We start from the raw sequence: 20,978 nt of genomic DNA on the forward strand, positions 1-20,978 counted from the left end.
CATGAAATACAAGCTCCCTCAAAGAGACTCCATCCTCATCGGTCCACAAATATCGGTAGAAACAAGCTCCAAGGGTGCTAAAGACTACCTCAATGCCTTGCTAGAAACAGCATCACGAGTTTGCTTCCCACGGATGCAAGATACATAAGGCTGCTGGCCCACCACAATATCCGGCAAACCTTGAACAAGCTATCCCTTGGACGCCCTACGAAGGTAATCATAATTGAGGTGGCCAAACCGAGCATACCAAAGCTCGGACTGAGTTTGTGAGGTAAGAAGAAGAGAAGTCAAGGCATAAGAGGACCACAACTTGTAGACTCCATTCTCCTCATAACTCGAAGAAAGAACCTGTCTTGATCCACGATCAAGAATCCGAAAAGAATCCATATCAAATTCAACCAAGAGACTAAGGACACAAATCTTGTGCACCGAAAGTAAATGGTATCCCAAGGCTGGCACATAAAGCACCTCAGATGTATAGGCACCACCTCGTCCATCTAGAATAAGATGCATGTCACCCCATCCCTGCATTGGAATAGATAAATTGTCACCGATGAGAATCTGGCCATGCGAAGGCCGCAAATGAGCAATACCTGCAAAGGAGTCATGTGCCGTGAGGCACCACTGTCAACAATCCACTCCCGAGTATATGGGGCCATCAACGCAGCATTAGAAGCCGTCAGGGTCGAATCCTCAACCACCTCCAAGTAGAGGAATGCAATTGATGAGAGAGTAGCCACCGATCCGGATCTCCCCTCCTTGTCGGGACGATCCTTCTTCTAGTGACCTATTTTGCCACAAATGTGACAAGTAGTCTCTTTTTCTTTGTCCTTGGATTTGTCCTCCTCCTTCTTTTGGTCCTTCCCCTTCTTCTAAGAGGACTGACCGACCAAGGCTTGTTAATATGCTCCTATATAAAAGATGACTTGTTGACACTCATGGTGCATATCTGCACTTTCAAAGAAACTCACTTCATGACGATCATCCGATTGTACATTTGATCAAGCTCCGACCATATCTACCGAGCCACCGTCAAATGCTCAATATGAGAGAGAACAACTATAGTACATGAGAGAAATAAAATGAGCGAATGCGAGCATTGAGTTTATTCCAATGTGCATGAGCCTTTGCCCAACTCCACCTTATCACTGAAGAGAGTCGAGACTCATCTCGCGAAGAAGGACAATGAATAGCCTTCGTAACAAGCTCTACCAAATCATAAGACTCCAAAATGGCAAGCATCATGACCTACCAGATGCGATAATTCTCACCATCAAACTTTTGATCTAATGAAAGAGCCGGTAAGACACACATCTTCTGGTCCATGATCACCTAAAACTCTCTCTCGACCTCGCAAGTCATCTTCACCTACAATGCCTGCACAAAACACAAAAAGCAACCCCCTCTGATTGTGAGAATACAGCCTACTAGGGCTCGTGTCTGCTCAACCTGCTCCTTCTTCACCCGCCGGAGGTAATAAAAAGGTAAAATCTACACTTGAAGGCCCAAAACGCAGACTTCTTCCTTTCTAACAACAAAAACCAATAGTAGCTTCAGCAAATCTTCTCCTTTCTCGCACACCCACACTCGTCTCAACCTTGTTCTGATGCGCAGCCCTCCTGTCGCCCTTGAACGCTAAAAACATAGTCTTGTGTTGCGTTGAAATCTCCTCTTCAAATAGGTCCACCCTAGGTCAGTCCTTGAATGCTTTGATACCATGTCAAAGTAAAGCAATGCGGAAGCGAATGACCAAGACAAAGAGTGAACAAAGAGAGAAGAGAGAGAAAGAGAGCGAAACGTAGAAAATCTGCAGTGTAGAATGTTGTATAAGGATGCAGAAATATACATGGGTGCAGAGAGAATGTTTGTGTATGTCTCCACCTCGAAGATCTTAGTCTACGTCAGCCCCGAGGGCAGTCTCCACGGTATGCAATCTAAAATCTGTGAAAACAATTGTGAAAGATTGCTGAAATCAGGGCCAATAAATAGGCCAGCAAGAAAACTCAAAAATAGCAGCTGCATTAAATGCAACCGATTGGTTAGCAAACTAGCCAACAAATTGTCCGACCTGCAAACTGTTGTTGCCTAACACGTGGCAGCTGCCATGTGGCACTCCTGCGCCAATCCCTGCCTGGAAAACCTGCTGTACGTGCTGCATGTCCAAGAAATGACCAGCTATCCAGCTCTAACAAAAGCTTCCAAGAGAACACTAGATGAGTAGACAATGTCATGAAGCTTGTCGCCAATAGCAGAAGCCAAAGGAACCATTGTGAGGTAGATGCAAAGAAGATAAAACAAGGCAAGGGATATAGGAGAGAGAAATGTCTACCAAGGCTTCATCACAAAACACAAGTTCAAGAGTTCAAGCATAGAAAGCACAAAGAGAAGGGGCCAAGAATAAACAATGTAGTGTGAAAACACAACCACCAATTACACGTGAACCCTCTCTAAAGCAAAAGTGGAAATCAAAGATTTATCCAGCCCAAAGAATACGAGCCAACAGCTGCAAAACTGCCAAAAAAGGTTAGACATTGCGCAAAAAGATTAGACAAGAGATAAAGCAAACCATGGTGCAAGTAACTCGCGAGAAAACCAGCAGTTGGAAGACTAGAAAGCAGTCATGCAGCCCAAAGGATGGTCACCCAGCCCTACAAGTGGTTAGAACCTGAAAATGCAGGGTGTCTGGTGCAAAACCAGCAGTCACCTACCAGTTTGGCTGTCGCCCACGCCAGTAGGAGGGGATAGGTTGAAAACACACGATGCTGCAGCCAAAACACGGACATATGAAGGCAGAGACAGGCAGTTTCTGCAGCAGGAAGGGTCACCCAGGCTGGAAAATCAGTCAAGCAATCGAGCAGATCAAATCAGCACCAAATCAAGCAAACACAGACCTGCACCAGCAGAAAACAGCACCACAACACCTAGCAAAGTGGGAGCAGCGATAGAAGCATAAGAAACTGTTGTAAGAAACTGCGCAAACACAAGAACAAAGAGAAACGCTACAAAGAACAAAAGGAGTCAAGAAGTGAATGATCGGGAAATGGGATCCATGCACCAAGGCACAAGATAGTACCAGCTCGAAACATGAGTCACTGGCAGTGGACACTAGCTACCTCTCTCCACCACAGAAGCAACTGAGTGAGATGTGATGATTGAAAGAGGAGGAAGCCTGCCTATAAATAGACAACAGAAATACCAAAGTGGGTGACCATTTTGGCACCCCAAAAACTACACACCCACAAAAACCAAGTTGGCCACTAATGCCAGCACCCAAAATCAAGGCGACCAGTCTACAAACTCTAGCAATAAAATACAATAACTGCCCTTTGTCATGCGCATGGTCACACAAGATGTCCAGTCTGCTAACAAAGGGGAACTAAAAAAAATTGCACACAAACAGCAAAACCAAACAGTGAAAGACAACAAAAAACACTACAGGTACTGTTTCTTTTACAATGAGCATGCCACAACCAAGAAGCTGATAGAGACAAAGGATCCTAAAGCTTTGACATCATGCCAACCATCAAAAAACTTGCACTCAAAAAGAAGTAGGACAAATGAAACGTGAGCAAATCCCAATGATCAACACAAAAGGGCATCAAGCGACCATGTAGAAGGACCCAAAAGAGAGAGTAGGCAGCGCAGCCAGCCAGCCAATTAGCCCAACAAGCTCAAACAACAAGCCCTAACCCATCGAAAGAGCACTGAAATCTTCTTTGCATTAAAAGCTTTTTGTTTAGTTAGATCCATTTTAATGGGTTGTTCAAAAAGCTTTCAGTACGATAAGACAACAACTACAAATCCGCCTTCAGCCAGCCATACAATATAACAACCAACCAACCATAGTACTCCAAAACAGCATTTTGGCAGCCCCGAAACGGAACAGCCATTTCGGACCAAAACAAGGACGGGGAAACATCATTTCGGCATCCGTTAGGTGCACGGGTAGAACAGTTATCCAAAGCAAAAACAAGTTGTCTTTTGCAATTTGCCTTGTCTTTTGCGTATTCGTCTCCTGCACTCCAGCTCTCTACCTCCTACAGCTCCAACCTCTCTCCTCCTCCTCATCTTTCCTTCTTCTTCTTCTTCCCTCCTAAGTTCTTCTCCTTACAAGTTCCCTCTTTCCTTATTCTTCTTCCATCCTTCTTCTTTATTCTTCTTCCAAGTTCCATCCTCCTCTTTCTTCAATCTTCTTCTAAGTTCTAATTACTTAACCTCCTTTCAAATTCCCATTGCCTAATCATAGCGTCGGATCCATTTTGGAGGCACGTCACTCCAATCAAGGGATATGAGGGCTCCAGTGGATTGAAAAAGTGGTGGTGCAAGTGTGCTAGCAGAAGTAACAGTAAGTCTCCATCTTTGGCACCAAGAGCATATGCGTATTGAGCTACAAGAGGATGAATCCTCTCATCCAACATCGCATGGGGCTAATGAAGCACAAGTGGAGCAAGGAGAGGCAAGTGGACCTAGTGGCGCTAGCCAAATTGGGGGTGAAAGTAGCCCATCAAAAGAAAGTGCATCCATATCCGTATCGGGTCCAAGTGCAAAAAGGACCCCATTGCCATCTTCTAATGGTGGTGGGCAAAGGGGCTCCTTGCATGGTGCAAGTGTCCATGTAAGATTTCAAAGGTAGGCAATTGTGAAGGCAACTAGAAAACCCACACGCTTATTTATTCGGTATGCTATCCCTTACAATGTGGCCACTACACATAAATGGAAAAAGACAATCATGGTAGTGAGCCACATAGGATATGAGAGGGAAGGTCCATCCGCGGATGCATTACGCATATGGGCGCTTCGAAAGAAAAAAGCATCCATAGAGACCTAATTGGAGCCCTTGAAGGAAACATGGGCAAAATATGGATGCACGATATTATACGATGGATGGTCAGATATGTGCTGAAGCAATGTATACCATGTTTTGGTCTCTTCATGCAAAGGCACCATGTTCATTTCGGTCATCGAAGCCTCTACCTCTGGTCTTACCATCACAAGAGCTTTCATTTGGAAGTACATGCAACAGGTCATCATGGACATAGGAGTCCAAATTGTGGAGCAAGTGGTGATAGATAATGGAAGCAACTGTGTATCTATGGGGCATATGCTTGAGGAGAAGTTTCCTAGCATAGCATGAACTCCATGTGCATCCCATTGCCTTGACTTGCTTATTGAAGATGCTTGGCAAATATCTTGGGTGGATGACATTTTCAAGATGGCAACAAGTATAGTAAGATTTGTAAAGAAAAGACTATCTGTCACAAGCATATATGAATAAAATCAATGAGGCCTTGCTTCGCAATAGCTTTTTGCTCCAAGACTTAAGTTATTGTTTAACTTTTACAGATGTAATTATTAAGTGTTAACGACTCATTGATGATTGTTCTAACTTCTAAGTTTCTAACTTATTTTATCTACAATCCATTACCCTTCACTCTCGAGGGTTAATGAGAATCGTACAATGTGGAATGCACGATGGGATTGATTCCATAAACCAATCCAAGCCGTCACACATATCTTGCATCCCCTTTGGCACAATGAGGACCAGTACACTAACGAGGAGTTGGAGGAGGGCTTCATAAAGTACATGAGGCATCTCACAAGGGATGACCTAGATATGATAAAAAGAGTAGAGGATGATTTGCTAACATTCCATAATCATTCTCTTCATTTTGACCGACCCCTAGCTAAGCTTCGAGAGACGCAGTTTCAACCTGTCCCTTGATGGGAGAAATACGGCAATTGTGATCCTACTTTGGTATGTGACTCATGACTTTTATGTTATGAATCTTGATAATCTAATGCATTATGCAACCTAGATAACATGTTCTATAATCTATTGCTTACTTAAATGTTGCTTTTGCGGCTTGCCTATTAACAATTACCTAACCTTAATCTCTTAAATTAAAATAGAAGCACGTTGCCATTTGTGTTCTCTAGCAAGATTGTAATTTGGGGCCTGTTAAGAGGAACTGGAGCACATGGGCTCTCTTCCACGCCAAAAAGAGGAACAAGCTCACAGCTACCCAATTGGAGCATTTGGTATTTTGCTATTGCAATCTCTAGCTTCTTGAGAGAACCGCTTTGTCCTCTCAACCTTCACACGTAAATTGATAATGAATAGTATTACCTATAATTAACTTTTTAACCTTAACATTTGTCACTCCTTGGAGGTTGGATTGTAAATTGTGATATCTATGAACATTGAACATGTTCAATCTTCTCTGATATCTTTGTCTCATTCACCTTTACAAGTGAATATCGACAAGATTAATATAAAGAAGATACATGACATCCCAAGAATACCACAAGAGATGCAAGATATCTACTCCATATTCTATGAGAAAATATCAACACCAATGCATAAGACTCGTGCAAAGAGAAGGGCTAAATCCACTAGAGCAAGGGCCACACATGGACAAGCAGAGTCCGCACTAGAGTTTGAGGCTAAAACTAAGGCAAGTTTATCATCTTCTCGATCAAGGTCCTCGAAGTTGGACGAGACGATGATACATGAATCCTTGGAGTCTAGATGAGTTGTAACTGATAATACTTGAGAGTCAATTTAGCATTCCATACTATAATTCCTAGTTGCTTATTTAATGTTGATACTTATTACTTAATAGTTATTTATACCTAGTGCTTAGTACTCACTGGATTTTAAAGTTTTGGACAGATTATTCACATGACATAGTTACATGTATCATTGTATCTTGATTTTACTTATTATGCATCTTGCTTCCTCTGTTCTTGATGTCAATCTTCAAATCATAGAGTTATCTTAAGTTTTAACCATTGAGTCTCGACTCTTCACTCGTGAGTCATGACATGTGTAATAAATCAAGATTTCAATCATATGATATAAAGACTCACAGTTTTGTATAAAATTTAGATACATGTTGTTATAGGCATTGACATATTGACATACCCATGTAACGCCGTTTTTATTTTAGTGTACTATCTTAAACGTCATTTTCTCCATTTCTAAAACTCCCCCATAATATGCAACCAACTCAACTGAAAAATCAAGCATCACAACTAATTCAAATAGGTTATATACAGCATAGGCTTTTTCTTAACTAACAAACCATAAAGGCGAAAATCAAAGTAGCAAAAAACAACTTTTGAAACTCAAATGTATCTGTAACTTTTTCACTTTTAGAATTTGCAAACTAAATTTCTTAAAATTAAAAATTAGAAAAGTTATTCCCTATCAAATAATATAATGCAGCGTGCTCATAACAAGACATGGTCACGATTACAATCAAATGAACCATCTCATATTCTCTTTTCAATTACGTAAAATTATTATAAATAAATTGCATCTCAAAAAAAATCTCTTATTATTAATATGTGACCGACTCAACCGGCACTTCACAATCCACCATGTAGATAACAACCTATTATAGCTTAGGGTTATACCCTCATACATAGAGAAAACGCAAAATCATAGTTCGCAAGAATTACTCAAGGCCATACATAGCCAATATATGAAGTGGTGAAGCAATCTCCACAAAACAATGAATACATCTTTTATAAACAAAAACAAAGTCCTAAGAAACTATAGACCTCATGAATACTCTTGAGATCAAGCTAGTTCCTTATTACTCTATTTTTGTTGGGTCTATCTTCACGTCATCCTTATACACAATGCGCCCCAAAAAATTAATCTCATCCAAACGAATTCACTCTTTTTGCAATTAATGAAAAATATTTTCTTAAAAACACATTATCCAAATGCCTCTCATGCTCCTCTTCCTACTTGATGCACAAAGTCCCCAGAAATACAAACAAGGCCATAATGTAATCAAACCATAAAGTGATGAAGCAAAATCTCCATAAGGTGGCAAATAAATCTCCTGTAATAGAAACAAAGTCATAAAAAACTACAAACTTTGTAAACACCCTTTGAGACCATGTCAATCCCTTATCGCTTCTACCTTTGCTAGATCATCTTCATGATCGCATCTAAACTACTTGAAATTAATAACCAACCTATTCTTGAAACAACTTATCCATATGTTCCTCTTCCAACTTCGAAAGCAAGAGCATATCATCAAAAGAATGTGCCCACAAAGACATGGTAAGGACAAAAAATCCTATCCATCGTCAAGTTAATGACCGTATAAAAGCTCATACCATTGATCCAATGCCTAATTGTTTGCCTTCAAATAAACATCTATATCATATGAGCGCAACTCCCAAGAAATCACGAGTCAATTGAATCAACTTTTACATAAAGTATTGATTCAGCTTTGTTCTTCTACAATGTTGTGCTAAGGAAGAATGGTTCTTGGTGTATGTGTATTGATTATATGGCCTTGCATGATGACCCTACAAGAATCAATTTTCTATTTCTCAATTTGATTGATTTCTTTGATAGGAAAAGTGGATTTTGTGAAACCCACAAGGAACTTGAATACGCACATAAAGATTGCCCTTCCAATAACCTTTGGACTTTAGCAGTTTGATAATTTCTCTCTCTCTTTCTCTCTCTCTCTCTCTCTCTCTCTCTCTCTCTCTCTCTCTCTCCAAAGGAGAACAGTTGCTCCAAGACATCGAGGCCCTTCACAAAGGCAGCTCACAGACTTCTTTGCAAAGGAGACTCAGAAAACTTCAATACAATTACAACCACAGTCCACACACAGACAAGGAGTACTGATTGGTCAAGCCATTCACCTTAGCCGATCCAAACGTCCTAGGCCTCGGCACAGATACCGACGACACCTCCATATGCAGATACAAGGGATTATTGCTCAAGCTATAGCTAGACTCTCCATACCCACATGAGATTGTATCATTTGGAGCTCATTGTTACTAGATAGAGCTCTATGTTTTACACATAGCCATAGTTAGTTTCCTTTCTTATGTTCCTTTGTGCTACATATTTTGCCCAGACAGTTGTACCATCATACACATGATTGTAACTCATGGTCTCATAGGTCATTTTGGCCTTTTGTAGACGTTAATATATCATTTCATTTCATTTCTCTCTCTCTCTCTCACTCTCTCCAAAACGTTTTTTCAACTTACATAGGTAAGATTTGCTAAGTGACAACCTTTCAAAACAATTTTCAAAATTATCTAACTTTATTAAATTAATTTTAAAATATTAATCCTCAAAATTAATTTAGTAATTATCTATGGCTCAAAAGTAATTTGACTAGCCAACAATGAACGAAGCCAATTTATCACCCAAGTGACCCTAAGCACTCATTAGGTTGAAACTAATATTAATTAGTTAATAAATGTCAATTCCCTAGTATCACCGCCGACACTAATGGCTATATTCTAGGCCAAGTTTTAACACCATGTATGGTGCTAGTGCCTATCAGGCATTGTTGGGATGTAAAGGTCCTTTATTCACCTCCGTGTATTTTACACGTGTATTGTTATGTTATACATGTGAATGCACCCTTACGGGCCCTAAGTATAAATACATTTTATTCTTTGTGTACCAACACATTGTTGGTACATCCAAATCTGTTCGTCACTCTTACTCTCACTCTCACTCACCTGTTCACTTCCTCTGCTGCAAATCTTCACGCTTCCGCTACCCGCGTGCTCCAACAACTGGTATCAGAGCCAAGGTTAAGGTGCTTGCACTCCTCGAAGTCCGTGTGAGACAAGACCAGCTCTTCGCTCGCGAAAAATCAGTAAGTCGTCACTCATACAAGTCAGGTCGTCACTGTTTCCAGGCACGTGTATGTGCTGGACAGTCAGGCGACAGTGTTGCAGATCACGTCTTGTGCAAGCGACAGCCTGATAGACAGGCAACAGGTCGTTTTTGACCTGGCAAGCAGGGACAAGTCGTTTTTTGATCAGGCGGCAGTCAAACAGGTCACGAGCAACCAGGACAAGTCGTTTTTTTATCAGGCGGCAATCGAACAGGTCACCAGTATCAGGCGCAGGCTGGACAGGTCACGAGCATCAGGCGCAGGCTGGACAGGTCACGCGATGCTGTTTTCGTCACGTTTTTTAGCAGGCGACAGCTCACGCAAGGCTGCCGCAGGCAGCGCAGGTCAATGGCTGCAGTTCGACACGTTTTTTCTTCCAGAAATTTTTAAAAATTTTTCTAAGGTTAACTGCAAGCAACCTCTTTGCCACTGACGGGAGTTTGCGCACGCAAGCACAGTTCTCAGATTTGGTCAAATTTGAACCTAGAAATTTGGGGCTTTTCCCAGATTTGATACTGTTTATGCTTGACAATGACATCTGTGTCAAAAATTGCAGACAGTGTGCGCATTGACCTCAATTAATTTGGGGATTTTTCAAAATTTGTTGGAATTTTGCTCATCCGAGTAAAATTTCTTGGCATTGGACCGAGGAAAATTGGGGCTTTTCATGTATTGATGCAATTTTGCTCAGCTGAGTCAGTTTGGGTGACATTTGCGCACATTTGGACCTGGAAATTTGGGATTTTGTGCAGAATTTGATAAATTTCTGCATTATTTGCTTATGCAGTGGCTGGTTTATGTCAAAACAGCAGAGGATTATTGCTGGTTATGCAAGAACAGCAGTGTATTTGCTGATTTAGCTTGTGCTCTTGCAGTTCAGTGCTTTTACACTTTTACTTGTGAAAAATGGCTGCAACTTCTTCCAGTTCTAACATTAAAAGTTTGATGGAAATCAAGCGATTTGGTGGTCAGGGCTTTGATCTTTGGAAATATCGTATGCAAGGCATACTGTTCTTAAAGGATTGTGAGGATGCTTTGCAAATGGATAAACCCGCACAAATGTCTGAGGCGGATTGGGCCAAAGTCAATAAAAGGGCTGTGGCTTATATAAAGATGGATGTCACTGATGACATTTTGACAGACATTAAGGGTTTAGACACTGGTCATACAATATGGGAGAAGTTGAAGACTACCTATGAGATCACCACACCTGTTAATCAGGTGCATTTAATGCGTAAGTTGGTGAATATGCGGCTGGATGAGTCCAAGCCTGCAGGTGAGCACTTGAGTGCATTTGCTGGCATTTTAAATCAGCTCAAGGATGCAAGTTTGGATTTTGATGATAAGTTGAGGGCGATCTTTTTGATCATGACATTGCCTGACTCTTGGGAGACTTTGGTTGTTTCTCTCAGCAATAACCCCAATCTCACATATGATGGTGTGAGGGGTTCCATCTTGAATGAAGAAATTAGACATAAGTCTAGTGGAGAAGGCAACAACTCAGCTTATAATGTTAGAGGCAAGGCTGAAAAGAAAAATGCAAATGCTGGACAGAGAAGCATGAGCAAGAGCAAAGGAAAAGAAAAGAGTGATGTTACATGCTATCAGTGTGATCAGAAGGGCCACAAGAAGCCTGATTGCAGGTATTACAAGAAGGAACAAGAGAGAGAAGAATACAGGAGACAAAAAGAAGAAAGAGGAAAAGACAGATGCATCTGAGGCAGGTAAAGGCAAGGAAAAGGCCAATGTGGCCTCTAGTGTTGTCATAGAGGAGCTCTCAGATGCAGAGGCTGATGTATTATGTGCAGTGGATTATGATGCCCTTGTATGTCACATGCAGGATATGCAAATCACCAAGGCTGATGTGGTTGATGCATTTTTGTCAGTTGATGATGGTGTCACTCAGACTTGGATTGTAGACTCTGGTGCCTCTTTCCATGTGACTCCATGCTTGGAGTGTTTTGCTACTTTTGATGCAGGCTATTATGGCAAGGTTTACCTTGGTAATAATCATGCTTGCAGCATTGATGGGATTGGCACCATACACTTGTCTTTGGATAATGGGCAAGAACTTGTGTTGAAAGATGTCAGATATGTGCCTGGTATCAAGTTACTATCTGTTGGACAGCTTGACTTGCATGGTTACACCACACTGTTTGGTGGTGGTTTATGGAAATTAAAAAGGGGTTCCATGCTGATTGCTAAAGGAACCAAGAAGGGCACTTTGTATTGTCTGCACTGTAAAGCTTTGAATGGCAAGTTTCTTGCAGTTGCTGAAATTGGCTGTCATTTGGAGTTATGGCATAAGAGATTAGGCCATATGAGCCAGAAAGGTCTTGATGTTCTTACCTCTTTGAAGAGGGTTGATGGAAAAGGCTCTAAACTTGATTTTTGTAATGACTGTCAGTTTGGAAAGCAAATGAAAAATTCCTTTTACTCTGGTGTCTCCCGTAAGTCAAATGTATTGAACTTGGTGCATTCTGATGTATGTAGCATGCCTTTGAAATCGTTGGGTGGTGCTGCATACTTTGCCTCTTTTATTGATGATTATTCCAGGAAGATTTGGGTTTATTTGTTGAAAAAGAAAAATGAAGTGTTTGCTGTTTTTAAAACATTTCATGCATTCATGACCACACAGACAGGTAGAAAGTTGAAATGCTTGAGAACTCATAATAGGGGTGAGTTCACGTCTAATGAATTTAAGTCCTTTTGTGACTTGCATGGGATCAAGAGGGAGCTTACAACCCCTTACAGCCCTTCTTCAAATGGTGTGGCTAAAAGATACAATAGGACTCTATGTGAGAGAGTGCGGTGCATGTTGTCCACTGCTAATCTCCCTCGTGAATTTTGGGAAGAGGCACTTAAAACCGCAATTCACATTTGCAACCGCTCTCCAAACAGGTCCCTAAATAATGGCATTCCTGAGGAGGTTTGGTCTGGCAAACCGGCCTCATATGACCATTTACGAATATTTGGCTGTGATGCTTTTGTGCATGTTAGAAATGAGCTGAGGAATAAACTTGACCCGAAATCCACCAAAGGCATTTTCATGGGCTATGGTGATGAGGGTGAATTTGGCTATAGAGTGTGGCTACCTCAGTCCAAGAAAATTGTTCGCAGCCGTAATGTTGTGTTTAATGAGGCAAAGTTGCTGAAAGGCACTTTAGCCTCTGATGAAGACGTGAAAAAGGTCAAATTTCAGAATTTGCAGCCACCTATTACTTCAAATGATGAGCCTAATGGTGCTGTACCACAGGCTGAAACTGATGATCAGCCGGTTATCTTTGAGCCAGATGATGATGGACAGCAAATAGAAGCACAAGGAGGCTATGGACAGCAAGATAGACTTGCTGATTATGAAAATGCAGGTGCTGGAAATGAAAATGAAGGTGCTGTACAGCATGAACAGCATGCTGAAAATGGCTTACAGCAGCCAATAAATGCTGAAAATAACATGCCTCCAAATATAGATCCGATTCCTGAGAATGTAGATCATTGGGTACGCAGGTCTACATGCCCAAGAAGGCAGCCACATAGGTATGACCCCTCTTTGCATTATGTGATGCTTACTGATGAGGGTGAGCCTCTGACATATAAAGAGACTAAGTCATGCAAATTCAGCAATAAGTGGGAGCTAGCTATGCAGGAAGAGATTAAATCTCTGTATGCCAATGATACTTGGGATCTTGTGTTGTTGCCCAAAGGAAGAAAGCCTCTTCCAAACAAATGGGTTTACAAAATAAAGACAGTTGATGGGAAACCCAAGTACAAGGCAAGATTGGTTGCCAAAGGTTATGCACAGAAGGAAGGGATTGACTTCTAGGAGGTCTTCTCACTTATTGTGAAGATGACCACACTACGTGTGCTTTTTGCTCTCACTGCTGTATTGGATTTAGAGCTGTACCAAATGGATGTGAAAATAGCTTTTCCGCATGGTGACATTGATGAGGAGATCTACATGAAACAACCCGAGGGTTTTGTAGTTCCTGGAAAAGAGCAGTTGGTGTGTAAACTAAAACGCAGCTTATATGGGCTAAAACAAGCACCACGGCAGTGGTACAAAAAGTTTGACACTTTTATGCTCACATGGGTTTACACGCAACCATGTAGATCATTGTTTGTATATAAAAAAGGATACAAATGGCAGCCCTATCATACTTGTTTTGTATGTGGATGATATGTTGTTAGCTAGGAAGAGAAAGACTAGCTTGGATGCTCTCAAAGATCAGCTGAAATCAGCTTTTTCCATGAAAGATTTGGGGAATGCATAGCATATATTGGGCATGAGGATTCGTAGGGATAGAACGCAGAAATTGTTGTTCTTATCTCAAGAAAAGTACATTGAAAAGGTACTGGACAGATTTAGCATGGCTCAAGCTAAGTCTCTCGGAGTACCCTTACCTCCATACCTTAAGCTTAGTAAAGCCAACAGCCCAAAAGATGACATGGAAGCCAATGCTATGAAGGGAGTCCCTTATGCATCAGCTTGTGGCTCTCTTATGTATGCTATGGTGGCTACTCGTCCAGACATTGCTCATGCAGTGGGAGTTGTTAGCAGGTTTATGTCAAATCCTGGCAAACCACATTGGGAGGCTGTCAAGAGTATTCTTAGATACCTCAAGGGTACACAAAGAAAGTGTATTTGCTATGGGCAGGGTGCACTTAATTTGCAGGATTATTGTGATGCAGACATGGCAGGTGACTTAGACACTCGCAAGTCCACTAGCCGGTATGTCTTTACAGTTGCTGGAGGGGCCGTCTCTTGGTGCTCCACGTTGCAGAACATTGTCGCACTGAGTACTATTGAAGCTGAATACATATTAGCTACTGAAGCTTCTAAGGAAGCTATATGGTTGAACAGACTCGTAGAGAATCTCGGCATGTCTGTGAGTACTCCAATGTTGGGATGTGATAGCCAGTGTGCTGTGTATCTAGCTAAAAATGCCATGTATCATTCACGCACAAAGCATATTGATGTGCGATATCACTTTATCAGACAAATTCTGGAGGATGGTCTAATCACATTGACCAAGATCAAAACACAGGACAACCCTGCAGATGTTCTCACTAAAAGTCTAGGCAAGGCTCAGCATGAGCATTGCATACGACTAGTGGGAGTTGGTTAAAGGTTCACTCCGGACCTTTAAGTGGGAGGTTGTTGGGATGTTAAAGGTTCACCCGCTCATCAATCACAAGGGTTACTAAGATCTCATTGTTACTTAACTAACTTGCCTTTCACATCTATACATCACATGTACACAACTTAATAAATGCCAAAGCTAAGCATTAAAAATAGACGTCCTAACGACATACCTTCCCCTTGAAATCCTTGCAATCGTCCTCAAGTGCATAGTCAAGTAACAAAAGTGAACTAATATTAAATTAGAAAAAGCATAGGTATCATAGTCAAAGAACATCGACTACTGCTGTTCTAGCAAAGCACTAATCACAACAAGCATAAAATTCACATAAATTGAAATAATATAAATTTACAACTCAATCTTGGACATTGAACAGCTTATTGGCCCCAAAATCGATGCCCATTTTACTAATTCTTTAACTTGTATTATTAAAGGTTAAAGTACATTGAGATTCAGCTTTATCTCCTTCAATCTTCTATACATCTTGTTGCTCAAACAACAAGCCTTCAAACCAATTTGCCTCTTGGTTTGCTTGGGGATTGGCTTTCAATTAGCTCCTTGGATGACAAATTCTATCCCAAACTTGATGTTAGCTGGCTGGCCTCTTGAAATTCTCTAAAATCCCCATATTTCATCTATTGAATTATACTAGGCCTTAAATTCTTGGCACTCTTCCCAATGTGGCTAGTAAACCCTAATTTCTGCTGCAAATTAGGATTTATAGTAAAGACGTTCAAAATCTCAACCTCCAATGGCTAATTTTGCTAGAAATTGTTGAGGATGGATGAGAATAGGCTAAAGGATGAAACAAACTACCAAACCAAGGCAAAATCTACAAAGACAATGTTTCTATTTATACAAAGATAAATTTCAAGTTGAATAAGCATGAAGCTTAATCACACTACGATCCTCCTCCTTGGTGATCCCCAATTGTTTGACTTGGGACAAGGGCCATTTAAACATGGGTATCCAACCTAGGGATGCACCCAATAAGACTCCATGATGAACCTAAGCTTTTGACTACTAAGACATTACGTTTGAGATTGTGACCAATTTATTAACTTCAAAATTCTTGAGAAATGATTGATTCAATAGGATAAGATCCCATTTTGAATGGAACTAGCCATAACAATATAAAAATTCAAATTGGAAGCAGAAAACCACACCCCACACATGTCAATACAGCAATTTGCCTTAATGAACTTAGACTACTCGTCAAATCAAACAATTATCACTATGCATAGGACATTGGTTTTGCCACTTAACACCTCCTTTAGCAAGCTAACCCTCACATCTAATTTAGTGAAATCCTCACTTGGCATGTGCTACAACTGCTTGCACATGTATCATCTTGATCTGCAGCTCACAACATTCACATATAAAGACCAGCCTACCAAGTTTGGTGGAAGCACCACATGAATGAGATAATCCTAGCAGGCATGATTTGCAAAGGAGCTGCTTACAGCAACCAGCTTGGTTTTGCAACATTATTCATGCTCCACAAGCCAAGGCAGTTGATAGATTCATCAAGCCAAAAGCCATTCAAGCAATAGATTGTGAGACTTATACTCACTTTCTCAGGATTGTTTTTTACAAGGGCTGATCCAACCGCTCCACCCAAAGATCTTCCAAACACAACCAGCTTTGCAGAGTCAATATCTGTCCTTTGCAACAGATGGTCCAATGCAGCCTGATAAGCAAAAGCATCAAGCATACAATTGTCAAAAAACAGCTGATCAGGCCATTAAGATGCCTATTAAGACTTTCAATGTCTAGCAGCCATATTCACCTGAGCATCCCTGATCAAACCATGTTGAGACGGCAACCCATCACTAGCACCATAACTACACAAGACCAAATGATAGACAAATATACAGAACCCGGAATCAAATGATTGTACTCACAGAAAAAATTAATTGAAAAACAACTTGTCTAACATGGCATACCCTCTGTAAGAAAGCATGAAAACATTACACCTCAAGCGCCGCATCATTATGTCGATAAATTCAAGCCTATGAGCAATATCTTTAATTATGATGAAGGTGACATTGTAGTTTCTTGAGCATCAAGTCATAATCTCCAAGCTGTTAACAAGCTTTTCTTAATAGGAAAGGATACTGCCTGCATTCTCTTGAAAAAATAGGATTGTGGGACCTGCACAGAATAAATCCGAAACAAAACATCAATATGGCGATGGAAGCAATGAATGCCACTTTTTGCAGTTCTCTTCCCAAACTGTAGCAATTTCAGCAATTTGACCAGCCCCTGGTAGAGTCAGAGTGAGAAGAAACTGGCCAATACCCGAAATAAGTAGTAAAATATTCCCATTGACTGGAAACCTTCATGACAGCATAGTAAAAGTTCAAAGGCTTACATATACAACTAGGTCAAACAAACAGTTCTATCCACATAAAAGATGTGCACCTCTGCACTCGGGGTAAAGCTTAATAAACCAGCTGTGCAGACGAACACCATCGGAGGCAGTGAGCCACACGTCTTCATATTTGAGCCGCAGGCGTGCGGGAGTGATGGGATAGCTCCTAGTCAGGCCAGGAACGACGGGGACATACACGAGCTTCTCTTGAAACGTGACGAGCAGCACTAAGCAAGTGCAGGCAAGCCCCCCGATTCCGTATAAGAGGCCATTCCAGAAACTGACCATGCTTGCCTGCCTAGTATGGGGGGGAAATCTGGAGTGGTTCTTCCCTGCTGCTTCACCCTAGTTCTTCATGCTGTGCAGGTAGATCACTGCTGAGTGCAGAAGAACCTGGTAGCAATGGATGTTCCCAACTCTGATCGAGATGACCGGCCACTGCTCGTCGACACTGCGCGCGTCCGGAGAAAAGAATGGATGAATTACTGTGAGGCCGCAGTGTTCTGTGTTTTGAATGTAGAGTCACATGTGGTAAATATGAGAAGGGGCAGATTCTTTAAAAGATTGTCAATGTGAAGACAGATCATAAGCTTTATAGAGATCAAGGTTCATAGTTACAAACGTTTAGAGTTTTGAAGGGAGGGAGAATCCAATGAAGTAGAAGATCAAGCTTTATTGAGATCAAGGTTCATAGTTACAAACGTTTAGAGTTTTGAAGGGAGGGAGTATCCAATGAAGTAGAAGATTCGACCCTTGTTAAGTAGGTGGGTAGAAAAACGACCCTTCTTACAGAACAATTAATACATTGCTCAAGGACTATTTTGTTAGCATTGCCCTTTAAGGCATAGGCTTATACAAAGGTGCAGTGATAAGGTTGTGCGTGTCCCAAAAAAAATACTCACTATTACTTCAACTAGTGTTTCGTACATGCACTTCGAATGCTAGGCGGCTTCAAGTCACGACAACTTCGCTCAACAATCCATTTCTCATCTTTCTCTCTCCTCTTTTCCCTCTCTCTCTCTCTCTCTCTCTCTCTCTCTCTCTCTGTGCCTTCTATTTTAGTTTGTTTTTTCTCCTCTCTTGGTTCTCTCTTTCTCTTTCTCTATCTCTTTTTTTCTCTCCCCACTTTTCTTCTATCTCTTTCTCTCTCCCCCCTCTCCCCTCTTTTTTCCTTCTCTCTCCCTCTCCTCTTTTTTCCTTTTTTCTTCTTCTTCTTCTTTCTCTTCATTCTCTTTTTAAATTTTATATTTCCTCTCTCTATTATTTTCTCTCTCTCTCTCTCTCTCTCTCTCTCTCTGTGCCTTCTATTTTAGTTTGTTTTTTCTCCTCTCTTGGTTCTCTCTTTCTCTTTCTCTATCTCTTTTTTTCTCTCCCCACTTTTCTTCTATCTCTTTCTCTCTCCCCCCTCTCCCCTCTTTTTTCCTTCTCTCTCCCTCTCCTCTTTTTTCCTTTTTTCTTCTTCTTCTTCTTTCTCTTCATTCTCTTTTTAAATTTTATATTTCCTCTCTCTATTATTTTCTCTCTCTCTCTCTCTCTCTCTCTCTCTCTCTCTCTCTCTCTCTCTCTCTATGTTTGTATTCTCTCTCTTCTTCTTTTTCTCTCTCTCACTTTTCCTTCTCTCCTCTATTTTTTATTCTCTTTCTCTTTTTAAATTTTATCTTTCCTCTCTCTATAATTCTCTCTCCATGTTCCCTCTCTCTCTCTCTCTCTCTCTCTCTCTCTCTCTCTCTCTCTCTCTCCTTACTTTTCTTTTATCTTTCCTCTCCCTGTAATTCTCTCTTTGTACTCAAATTCTCTCTCTTTTTCTTGTTCTTCTTTTCTCTCACTCTCTTCTTTTCTCCTCTTTCCACTTTTCTTCTCTATCTCTCTCCCTCCTTCTTCTACCCCCTCTCTCCTCTCTTTTTCTTTTTTGTTCTCTCTCTCTTAAATTTTATATTCTCTCTCTCTCTCTCTCTCTCTCTCTCTCTCAAAGTGTGTGAAAAACCATGTCCAAAAAACTTCAAATTTTAAGAAAAAACTTTTAAAAATGTTTAATTAAAAGGAGAGTTTCAATCAAAAAGTTTAATTTGAGAGAGAGAGAGAGAGAGAGAGAGAGAACCTAGGCCCTACAAATGTGAGAGAGAGAGAGAGAGAGAGAGAGAGAGAGGGGAAGGGGAAGAATTTAATTAAAAAGAGGAGAGGGAAGAGAAAGGGAGAGATTACACATGAGAGAGAGGGGAGGGGGTTTTAATTTAAAAAAGGGAGGAGAGAGAGATAGAGAGAGAGAGAGAGAGAGAGAGAGAGAGAGCCTAGGCCTTACAATAAGAGAGGGGGGAGGGGGAAGAAAAAAGGAGAGATTACACTTGAGAGAGAGGGAAGGGGAGGGGGTTTCAATTTTAGAAATGGAGGTTTGGAAAAAGGGGTAGGTTTTTGGGAAGTTCTCTAGAGGTTCGAGGCTTCCCGAACCTACAAGCAAAATAATATAGTAGTAAGATTAAGTGGTCCACTTAACCTTGAAATGTGTGGATATCTTGCTTTTCCATAAAGAAGAGTTTGGCTTCTAAAATTCAAGAAAAAGGATTCTCTCTCTCTCTCTCTCTCTCTCTCTCTCTCTCTCTCTCTCTCTCTCTCTCTCTCTCTGTGCACATATTTTGAGTGATCTCCGATTCAAATGTTGCATATTGTTTCCAATCAAAATCAAGTGTACATAAATGCTTGAATTGTACCAAGGCTTCGGTAAGAGCTATTTGAGATAGGGGCACTTGTAAAACAAATTTCTATTAGGTAAGAAACCAAGTAAAAAGAACAATGTGGCAAGAGATGAATGGCTACAAAAGCTTCCTTATCGATTGCTTGACTAAAGATGGTAATATCGTCCATGTGGCATAAAGCGGGGAGAGAGAGAGAGGGGGGTGGAGGAGAGAACTTTGAGAGAGAAAGATGAAGAGAACCCTTAAGAGAGAAGGAGAGCTTAGAGAGAGGGGGGCAAGGGGCCATATCCTTACATTTAAATACCAAAGAGTGGGAAATTTTTGAGATAGGAGGTTCACTAGAAGGTAACAAGCTTGGGAGAAAGATGGAGGTTTGGAAGTTACCTTAGTCACAATTAAAATAATAATATAGTATAGACGACATTCTTCAAATTTTCTAAAGTGATTTATTAAAAAAAGTGCTTTACTACCATCAATCACCTTTAACATAGTTTGCAAAAGTTATCTACCTCCTACGGTATATTAATCACATATACTATATTCCTAGCCCACGATGTCAACATGCTAAGAACATAAAACCTTGGTGATGCCCTTAATACAGTTGTTAATATGTACTAGCTAGCATAGCCTATGTTGTTGGCAAGCATAGTTTTTAAAATTGCTATCAAGGGGGATTAAGTGAAAGGCCCCAATCACAAGGACTCGATAAGAAGAGTCACATAGAAGAGAGATAAGAAATCATTGAAAGAATGAATGTATTCTGCAATACACGAAATATCGAAAACCCAACTCTAGGAGAGTCTTTGATTTGGATCTTATACATCACACATGAATCCAATTCAAACAAGTTTAAGATGAAAGCTCAAGATAATTTCACTAAGATGATAGATTAGCCTAAGATAATAGCTCAAAAATACTCTATATGCATCAATCCAATTATTGTACACTTTATCCCCAAAATCAAGACATAGGCCCCTTTACCAAGAACAAAACCCGTATATGCATAGATTTCATTCAAGGGAAAGTAGCACACATAAATCCAAAAGCTATGTGTTAGAGCTTTCAGAAGACACTTATTTCAACCCAAAATAAACTATTG

The 20,978-nt window shown here is 40.7% G+C and overlaps 1 protein-coding gene across 1 annotated transcript in view; it reads right to left on the bottom strand.

Annotated features, from left to right (window-relative positions):
• The window catches only part of WAV2 (alpha/beta-Hydrolases superfamily protein), a 34,872-nt gene extending 17,109 nt beyond the window's left edge, over positions 1-17,763 (bottom strand). The window contains exons 1-5 of the mRNA XM_087670170.1: positions 17,240-17,763; positions 16,934-16,969; positions 16,762-16,840; positions 16,605-16,659; positions 16,389-16,505 (exon numbers count right to left, since the gene is read on the bottom strand). Coding sequence (XP_087526296.1) covers positions 16,389-16,505; positions 16,605-16,659; positions 16,762-16,840; positions 16,934-16,969; positions 17,240-17,477 — 525 coding nt within the window. The 5' untranslated portion in view covers positions 17,478-17,763. The remainder of the gene's footprint in view (positions 1-16,388; positions 16,506-16,604; positions 16,660-16,761; positions 16,841-16,933; positions 16,970-17,239) is intronic.
• Between the last annotated feature and the right edge of the window lie 3,215 nt (positions 17,764-20,978).

Source organism: Lygodium microphyllum, chromosome 28, assembly GCF_053477565.2.
Source record: "Lygodium microphyllum isolate KBCC chromosome 28, Lygodium_microphyllum_v1.1.10, whole genome shotgun sequence".
Classification (NCBI taxonomy): Eukaryota; Viridiplantae; Streptophyta; class Polypodiopsida; order Schizaeales; family Lygodiaceae; genus Lygodium; species Lygodium microphyllum.